General features: G+C 40.4%; 1 protein-coding gene across 1 annotated transcript; it reads right to left on the bottom strand.

The window, feature by feature from the left end:
- Positions 1-32: 32 nt before the first annotated feature.
- On the bottom strand, positions 33-9,691 carry LOC143210183 (2-oxoglutarate dehydrogenase complex component E1-like). Its single transcript, XM_076426781.1, has 13 exons — positions 9,390-9,691; positions 8,748-8,958; positions 8,352-8,529; positions 8,171-8,286; positions 7,665-7,804; positions 7,442-7,587; positions 6,670-6,859; positions 6,365-6,586; positions 4,697-4,973; positions 4,543-4,628; positions 4,064-4,384; positions 3,145-3,429; positions 33-3,062 (listed from the first exon to the last, which is right to left on the bottom strand). Exons 1-13 carry the CDS (start codon positions 9,549-9,551, stop codon positions 2,865-2,867), a joined length of 2,532 nt encoding a protein of 843 aa, XP_076282896.1. The 5' UTR covers positions 9,552-9,691; the 3' UTR covers positions 33-2,864.
- Positions 9,692-9,697: the final 6 nt, after the last annotated feature.

The following is a 9,697-nucleotide window of genomic DNA, read 5'->3' as shown; positions in this document are numbered from 1 at the left end:
GTTTAACCTTACCCCGAATCGGGTTAACCTAGCAACGTTAATGTAACCGTAGCCCATCGTAACCGTGGGGGAACAGATCTTAAGAGTGTACACTCCTTTTTCCAGGATTGAAAGGGTACGGGATTCGCGTTCTGATTTCTTGATAATGCAAAGATTTTTTAGTAGTCACAAGCGCTAGATAAAAGATCAATCTAGGCCGCGATCGCCCTCAAAAGTCCTGCTTTTACGTTTGCAATCCTCACACTTGTGAGGACGGTTTCGCCCTTGCAATCCTAGAAACGAGTCCACCCCCTTAAGTCCGGTTAAAATCTGAGAGGAGGACATTAATCGACAAGTTTACCGCTACAAAAGATTAACGTAACAATGTCAAGTATGGATTTAACATACTGCCCAACGAATCGTAGATATTATATCAAATGTCCGGGCAATTTGTGAAATACCTGCGCATTAAACACATTGCCCGTAACATTTATATACAGGGTGGTCCATTTATCTTGAGACAGTCAATTATTACGGAAACCAGCAGGAATATGAAAAAATGTTTTATATAAAATATTCTTCATATGAAAGGGCACATGTAATGGCGCTATGCACATTTTTCCATAATGGCCCTGTAAGGGTCAAATGAAGGGCAACTTCATTTTATCAAATGGAAATCCATATTTTTTATTTTATATTCTTATTCTACATCGAAAAATAATAATATTTCGTATAAAACATTTTTTTCCTGAACCTACCATTTCTTAACGACACCATGATAAATGTTGCAAAGCTTGCATAATGGCATACATGTAGATATTGTGGATATAAAACATTTTTTCATATTCCTGCTGGTTTCCGTAATAACAGACTGTCTCAAGATAAATGGACCACCTGTATGTATATTGTCCAGTTTTCGTACGGAAAAGTCCGGGGCTTTTATGCCGCTTGTCTTGAATTCGAGATTTTCTAGATGGCAACCCTAGCTTCGCACCACTCCACGCAATATCCTCAACAATTTAGCAAACCTTTTACCGGTCTGCTTCTGAATGAACACTAGATAAATTATGCACGGGATCAGTTTCTCGTAGAATGATTAAGATTGTATTTACAACAGCATCGTATTTAGAATATCTGACAAATACGGATAGATAATATGTACAAGATACACTCCACGCGAAACTCGTTCGATAAGCCCGGAAATCGCTTATCTTTTGTGATGGCCGATGGACGGATAAAGAACTTTTTATCCATTCCCACGATAGAATATCTCAGTTACCGCTTTCGCTCGCTGAAACATTAGCAGTCAGTTGGTGATCCGGCTAGTTAATATTGAGTGTAGAATTTTTACGCGCGAATTTCTCGGGAAAATTTTTGTACGAATGCGGCAGTCGTTGTGAATTTTAAATTGAAAATGAAATTGAGTTCTATACAGATAAGAGATAAGAAAATCGAAAAGTAGTACGTGCTAAATTGTTGAGTTTCTCATGTTAATATAAACAATCGATTTGGGAAAAGGACGATTCTTCTACCGTGTTTGGAATTTGATCGAAATGGTGAGCAAAATATTCACACTTCATTCGTTGGTGTTTCATATGGTGTCTTTTCCATATGGCGTCTTTATCATATTGTGTTTCTTTTTATAATATTATTTCTGGCGCCAGTGTAAAAGTCGCCACGATTTTTGAAGCAAACAAATGTTACACTGTTCCACCGTTAATCATTTATACAATTAAAAGTAGCGAAAATGCTATTTTTTAATCAAATCTCAAGACGATTTTCGCTTTTTCAGATGGCACCGTATAATTTCAATTGTTCGGTATTACAGATAGCAGTAAGAAGGTCTAATCACGTGGGCTAATTTGATCAGTAACATGGAATGCTTTGTCATTGAATGGAGATAGTGATCTGGCTTGTCAGAGATTCGACAAAGTTAAGCACTGTCTATAATCAGAGAGAAAATATTCTTGCATAACGTTAAAATGTTGACTTACTTCTTATCTCTTTAACAAGTCATTTTAAAAAATGTAGCTTCACCCTATATGATCGAACTATATCATAAAGTGGAAGTAACGAGATTTTATTGGAGAAGAGAGGAATTGTTGTTTATAACATTGCCTAGTTAGACTAGCCGAAGACTCGAAAATTATGGCAACCCTTACGCTGAGCACCCTGTGCATGTAGAATTTCGATGTGTCTCAATAATTATTGAAACACCTGAGAAAAATCGTACCAAAGTGCAATTTCCTACACAAAAGTGAATTGGTTCCAGCTAACTATTTCATTTATTAATTTACTTCACTTATTTATTTCACGAATTGCTACGATTATATAATAGGAATTACTAACTAAATTCCGATAAAATAGACACGGACATAAAGTGAAATATTATGCCACGGACTTTTGATTATAATACAACTTCTTTCCGATTGTCCGGAACCCGGCAAGATATTCCTCAACAACGGGAACTTGTATACAATCGACTTAAACAATACATGAACAACTCGCGTTCAATGGGAGTGTCTTGTACGGTCGAAAAAGTTTCGAATTTTCATCGAGATGACTCCGTTGTGTGCGTGCACGTAGATAACGCTGTCAATTAACACCACCACTACCTAGAAAGAGCTCAAGTTCAGTTCTATTTTGCACATCGTGCAGTTGTTCTCTCGTTATCGTAGCAACGCCAAAGAAAAATTCGAGCGAAATAATGCAATGTGGAACTGTCTCGATGGAAGGAACTGTGCGTGCTTCAACACCGTATACCCTAAATACCTATATCTTTTGGTGAGTCAGTCCGCGCTCATTCATTCGCGTTTCAACACTTCCGGTTGCAGTGACGACGCGACATTTGCTAAACGTTATGTAGTAAATTACTTATGGTTCGATTAAAGCTTCATCGCGATGTCCAACATATCGTTGAATTCTTTCGAGTAAATCATTTTGCTGCCGGTCGACGGAGCAGACGATGGTGGTCTTCCGCCATAAGTTATATCTTCCAAACGGATACCCAAAGCCAGAGCTATCCTGTTCCTCGCGTAATCGTACGCACCTTGGTTCTTGTGCTCCTCTTGCAACCAGAAGATCTGCGCGTACCAACAATTGCGACACATTCGCTGTTCAAATTGCGCCGATCAGATAACGGTAAAAAGTAACCCGTTCTTTTACCTTCGCGTTAGGATACTTAGCCACTTCCTGCTTGAGAAGGTGGTATGGGAACGGACAGAGTTGCTCGATACGGATGATCGCTATTTTATCTTCCAATTGTTTCCCCTGGCGTTCTGCGACCAGATCGTAAAATACCTTCCCGGAGCAAAGCAGCACCTTCTGTATGTTGCCCGGTTTGACGAACGGGTCCGCGAGAATCGGTTGGAACGTGGTACCCGGTTCCATTTCTTCGAAAGGCGACAAAGCCATCGGGTGACGAAGCAGAGACTTGGGCGACATGACAACCTGCTCGAAACGATTAGCTGATCAAACGTCTTAGTAAGAGACTTGATTCAAAGCGGTCATCAGAGATTTCTTTAAATCACATACGTAATAGTGCGAGACTTTTTGGTACGTTAGACTTTGTGCCGGTAGCCAGTGGCGCGTTACCCTATGGGCAACTTGGGCAAATGCCTGGGGCCCCAAGCAAAAGGGGACCCGAACACAAACCAAGATCCAAAAGATCCGAATTCTACGTTTTTCTCATAAAGTTATTTAGTTGGGATTGGGGGCCCCGAAATTTTACTTTGCCCAAGGCTCCAAGTAGTTATAACGCGCTACTGCCGGTAGCTCTAATCATTTGATCACCCACTGTACACATTTCTAATGACCGTCTGTAATGGATTACTAAAAACTACAGATTCCTATTTCACGTGTATATAAATACACGTGGTACGTGCACCGTGTAGTAAAAATTTAAGGATCCGTTCGGCACGTTCGAGTCCGACAACTGATGCGTTACTGTTTTTCGGTCGAATTCTTTTTCGATCCGTATACACGGTTCCTTAAATTCGTACTACACGATTGACGTACCTCGTGCACACGTGTATTTTAGTACATTGCTAAAAACCACGATCTCTACTCTAATAACGTATCTAACCAGCGGCTTTCGGAACGGCATCAGTATTTGACGACGAAGAGCATGACAGAGATTCCCGGGAGTGGTCAAATTACAGACAATCCAGTTGATCTCAAAGAGCTGTCGAGTCATAATCTGCTCCGGAGTCTCTCCCTGCGGCGCTCCTGGTTCAGTACCCGGAATATGTATGTAATCATCATCGCAAAGCTGAAGAAACCGTTCAGGTCTCGCGGAGGAATGTTCCGGGCCTTGACCTTCCATTCCGTGCGGTAGAAGAAGAACCAATCCTACCTGTCTACCCCATTTTGATTGTCCGGAACAGAGGAGCGTGTCCAGGGTGACCTGCATACATACACCCACGCCGCTCAACTTAATCGAAATCGATATTACCATTGTCGTGACAATATAAAACGGCCCAAAACAGCCAAACTATTTCGATTTTCATCGTATTCAATAACAAACGCTATTCTAAGAATTTCAATTTGGCAAAACAAGATTACCTGACACGTGTTCGCGAAATCGCCGAACTGGCCTTCCCAGATCGTTAGAGTGTTGTGATTGTAGGCTGAGTATCCCAACTCGAATCCTATATTCGTGATCAACAGTAATTCGCCGTGTTTCTCGTTAGGACACCAGTTCATTTGTGGGACTCACCGGCAACGCCATACTCGGACAACGACGAGTTCGAGACGGTATACAATGCTTGTCCAGGAAATACGTCGTGCAGAAGATTTTTATAAACCTTGTCCCTGTTCTGGTCATGGATTATGTGTACGCGATGGGAGAATGTGCCTCGTTCGACATCCTCGCCGGACAGTCTCACGTGATGACCTTCTTTGAGCAAACTGAGAAACGCGAGACACTCGCCCATCGCCCAGTCTGCTCTACGTGACTCCATTAGCTGTGCTCTCTTGTCCATTACCCTTAGTACCTGCACAGGAATTTATGCGACATGTTCTTTGCCATAGCTTCTGCACACGCAGCACTTCCTCGTTCCTTTGTTACTGACAGTCATACATTTCACGCATTCATAACAGCTCTTATTCTCTAGATCAGCGCTTCCTAAACTTTTTCTTACTCGCGGCGCACTTTACAGCAAATGAAAAAATTGCGGTGAATCTATTATATATATGCATATATTTTAGTAGCTAATTATTTTAATGATTTATATTGAGAATATTATTTTAATTATTTCGCGGCGCACCCAAATACACTTCGCGGTATATGAATATCAGATCAGATCAGCAGGATATCTCGGAAGACGTTGTCGTTATCAAAAAAATGTTGCTACAAAAGTTGTTTGGTATGAGAGGCTACATTGCGTAATATTATTAGTTTTCTTGTGGGTGGAGTGGTAAAGGACATTTCAAGATCACCTTGATTTTTTTTAATGGAATGTCCTATTTTTTATACCATAGATCGATAGAGTATCAAATTCTGAGTATAAAAATGTTCACCTTCATATGTCCTAAACCTAATAGTTATCGAAATATTATCGAAACAATTTTCTTTCTTCTTTGGATGATATCTTGTTCACTATTAGGTTTAGGACATATGAAGGTCAACACTTTTATACTCAGAACTTGATACTCCATCGATCTATGGTATAAAAAATAGGACATTCCATTTTAAAACATCTAGGTGACCTTAAAATGTCCTCCATCAATCCACCCACAAGAAAACAATTAATACTGCGTAATGTAGCCCGTCATACAAAACAGCTTTTGCAGGAACACTTTTTTGATAACGACAACGACATCCGAGATATCCTGCTGATCTCATTTCAGCAGGAAACCCTGTATGTACTGAATTATGTACGTTTTGAAAATTTCTCCATGTTTAAAATGAGAAATTACAATTTTTTTTAATGTTTCCATGTGTAATTTAATTATTTATTTTGTTTGTAAAGCACTTTCTTGCTATTTCGTAAAGCTTTGACATATTTTCTAAGTGAAACTTTTTTTAAGCTGTCCATCTCCACAGCATAAAAAAATTTTTCTTTAATATGTTGTGAAAAATTATTTGTTATAGCTATGTATGAAGTTTGTGAATATTTCTTTGTGCGGTTTCTTTTCTGCGGTCCCTATCTACCGCACAAAAACAAGTTTCACTGTATGGACATATTTTGCTAGCTAATTATTTTAATGATTTATATTGAGAATATTATTTCATATTTCACTCATTTTTTATATACAATTTTTAATTATTTCGCGGCGCACGGTTTGGGAAGCACTGCTCTAGATGCATAGTAAAATCCTTTAAGAATGTTAAATGACATTATGTGCTATGAATGACATAATGTTGCTATGATTGAAACCTCACTTGAGGATGAGGATCAATGTCCGTCGGAGGTGTGGATATGTGTTTGCAGATTGCCCTCATCGTTTCCACGTCCATCCCGGTCGGTGGAATGCCGATCTTGGGACTTTGGTTCGCGAAAAACTCGGTCCACGGTATATCGTGCCAGTCGCTCATATTCATCGAGTCAGTCTTCTGCGCCTTGCTGTACTCCGTTTCGCAGTGATCCCAGAACTTTTGTATCTCCTGTGAAACCGTGAACGATTCTGCAGAATCTGGTGATATCCACAAAAAAGAAATGCGACCGTCTCGTGTTCTTGAGAACTTACTTCTTGGGCGTAAGCTTCGGTGATCACTCCCTCTTTGAGCAACTTGTCCGAGTAAATGGTGAGCACGTTCGGATGTTCCTTGATCCGTTTGTACATCAACGGCTGAGTCAGCATTGGCTCGTCCAACTCGTTGTGTCCAAATCTTCGGTAACCCACTATGTCTATCACTACGTCGTTGTGGAATTCGGCTCTGAAAAACAGGAGAACGACGTCGTTACTCTACACTAGACTGCGGATCTTTATCCAAAATAAAAATTGTCCGCATCGATCGCAAGAAATGGAAGACCCGCTCTAAAGTTTAGTGGTGCCATTTTGGCTGTAAGTGTGAGAAAAATTATTAAAGTGTTAAATACCCAATTAATAGAAAATTTGCTTTTATTAAAATAAATGCTTTTATTAAATTTTAAATAGAATGATTTGATTTTTATTGGCAATAAAAAATATGTACCTTTATTTAAAAAATATATATATTCTCAAGGGGCGGCAATTTGTCTTTTTGTCCGGGGCGACGTAACCGCTAGAGCGGGCGCTGGAATGTTATTTGTTTCCTTAATGATTTGAATAATGGAGAAATCATATCTCGACATCTTCAATTTTGAAAATTTTCCAACCTTTTTGAATTTCATCCACTTAATTTTGCTATAAGTGCATAAAGATCCGCAGTCTACTCTATACCTATTATATCATTCTTCTCGTAGATGCATAGAATCCGCAATCTACGTATAACAGTTACCTGAGCAAGTGGCTGCAGATAATACAAATCGCAACGTACCTGTACTCGCTAGCAACTTTGCTGCAGTAGGTCACCAAGTCAGGATCATCAGCGTGTACATGGAATATGGGCGCGTTAACGACGCGGGCGACATCGGTACAGTGTACACTGGATCGGGAATACCGCGGATCAGTGGTAAAGCCAATCTATAACGCGACAAAGAAGTACGTCCCATGGGCGAACTCTGTTACGCGCTCTGTCACGAAATGGTTAATGCTGTTACCTGATTATTAATAACAACGTGAAGGACCCCGCCGGTTGTATATTCGGGTAGGTTAGTCAGATGCATGGTTTCGTAAACGATCCCTTGCCCCGAGAAAGCGGCATCGCCATGCACCAAAATAGCCACCGACTTCATACCAACTGGAAACAGTCGCGGTTTCAATCACGAACAACTGCTCAACACTTTCGTCACTACTAACATTTCTACTTCACTACTTTAACATACTCTCTTGTTGTTTTTACAGAAATTAAAGATGAAGACGTCTGTCAGACATGTTTTAAATACAATTTAGATGCAAGAAGTGTGTAAAATAAAAATTTTTCCCATCAATTGCAAGAAACAGAAGACAAATAGAAACTGCTTTCTTAGATTCTCTCGATCTGTCTACTCCCTTGAATTGCACCTACTCGTTTTCTTACATAAATACATGAAAACATAATTGATGGAATGCGTCGAGCGATTCAGTGACAGCAAAAGTGTTTTACAGTAGTACACCGTATACATACGTCGCGCGTCATTCTTCTCGACTTGTTCAGCTCGGACGCGACCAACCACTACAGGATCGATCGCCTCCAAATGCGAAGGATTCGCCATTACGGCGATCATAATTTTTTTCTTGGTCCTGTGATGACCCAGTGCTAATGTTTAAAACAGAATACTGCGAACACGGACAATGAAAAATCTCACCTTTCCAATATTTTCTCCGCGTGCATACCCAAGTGGTACTTGACATCGCCTGAACCGAAACCTTCCAGAGGAATCGGGTTGAATTGAGTAACCAATTGGTGCAGTGGTTTCGAGCAAACGTTGATCAGAGTATTCAAACGACCACGATGAGCCATACCTATCACCACGGATTCTACACCTACGAGTTTCATTAAATTTTAATTATTAATGCATGTTGGAAGCGAAAAACAAGTTTCACCTATTTCATATATTGGAGCGAGCACCGTTAGCAATTGTTAGTTACTTAAAGATGAAGTTTTTAGATAAAGTTTTGTTAATTTCTACGTCTAGTTATAAATTCGTTTCATTTTAGACTTTCCGGCACACAGCATAGTTTCCACGTTTTCTATATTTTACCCTTTTCCGCCAATGTTTCTACACACTCCACCATCGATGGGATGAAAGATTCGCAACCCTCGAGACCGAACCTCTTCTCCGTAGGGTATTTCTTTGCCAAAAAGCCTTCGCACGTCACCGCTCTCATGAGATTCAACCAAGCGAACTTTCTGTGTTCCGGTGGAAGCTCCCAAGCACCTGGTACCTCGAATTTTCCCCTCATCCAGTCCAACTAGATAGTATTTAATATTTATGGTCAAAATAAAATACACTGTAAATCAATCCCTTAAGATTGACAGAATGAGCCCAAGTTGAATCGCAAATTGTTTTCAGGATTGTAAGGGTGCGGGATGCGCCTTCTCATTTCTCAATAATACAAAGATGGGGGTGTTTTCAGTAGTTAGAAGCGCTAGATAAAAGCTCAATCGAGGCCGCGATCGCCCTTAAAAGTCCTATTTTTATATTTACGAGGCGTAATTAAATTGATCTTTTATCTAGCACATTTTACTACTGAAGAACCCCATCTTTGCATTATTGAGAAATGAGAAGGCGCATTGGAGACCCTTGCAATCTTAGAAAAACGAGTCTACTCCCTTAAGTGCAATGATTAGACTTGTCATGTATGATTAGATGCACACTGCTTCGAACAGTCCTGACACCTACCACCGCGAGATCGTGAATGTACGTATATTCGAGACCCAAGTGTCCGCAGTAAACTTGATTCAATCTGGTCAGTATTTCGCGCAACGAGAGACTCCGTCTAGGACCACCGATCACAGTGAAGGACGCAAGGGGAAACTCTCTGTCCATGTCGGCGTCAGTCATGCCCTTCAAATGTTGTCTGACGACAATAGCTGGTGGCAAATTGGCCGTGCCCTGCAGCTTGTAGGACTCCGGGTTTTGTATGCGCAGAGGATCGACATCGGCGATCAGATGACCACGTGTCTTGAATTAAACAATTACATACGCGT

The sequence above is a fragment of the Lasioglossum baleicum genome, chromosome 7 (genome assembly GCF_051020765.1).
Source record: "Lasioglossum baleicum chromosome 7, iyLasBale1, whole genome shotgun sequence".
Classification (NCBI taxonomy): Eukaryota; Metazoa; Arthropoda; class Insecta; order Hymenoptera; family Halictidae; genus Lasioglossum; species Lasioglossum baleicum.
The sequence above is the reverse complement of the archived record's forward strand: the minus strand, read 5'-3'. Positions and strand labels throughout refer to the sequence as shown.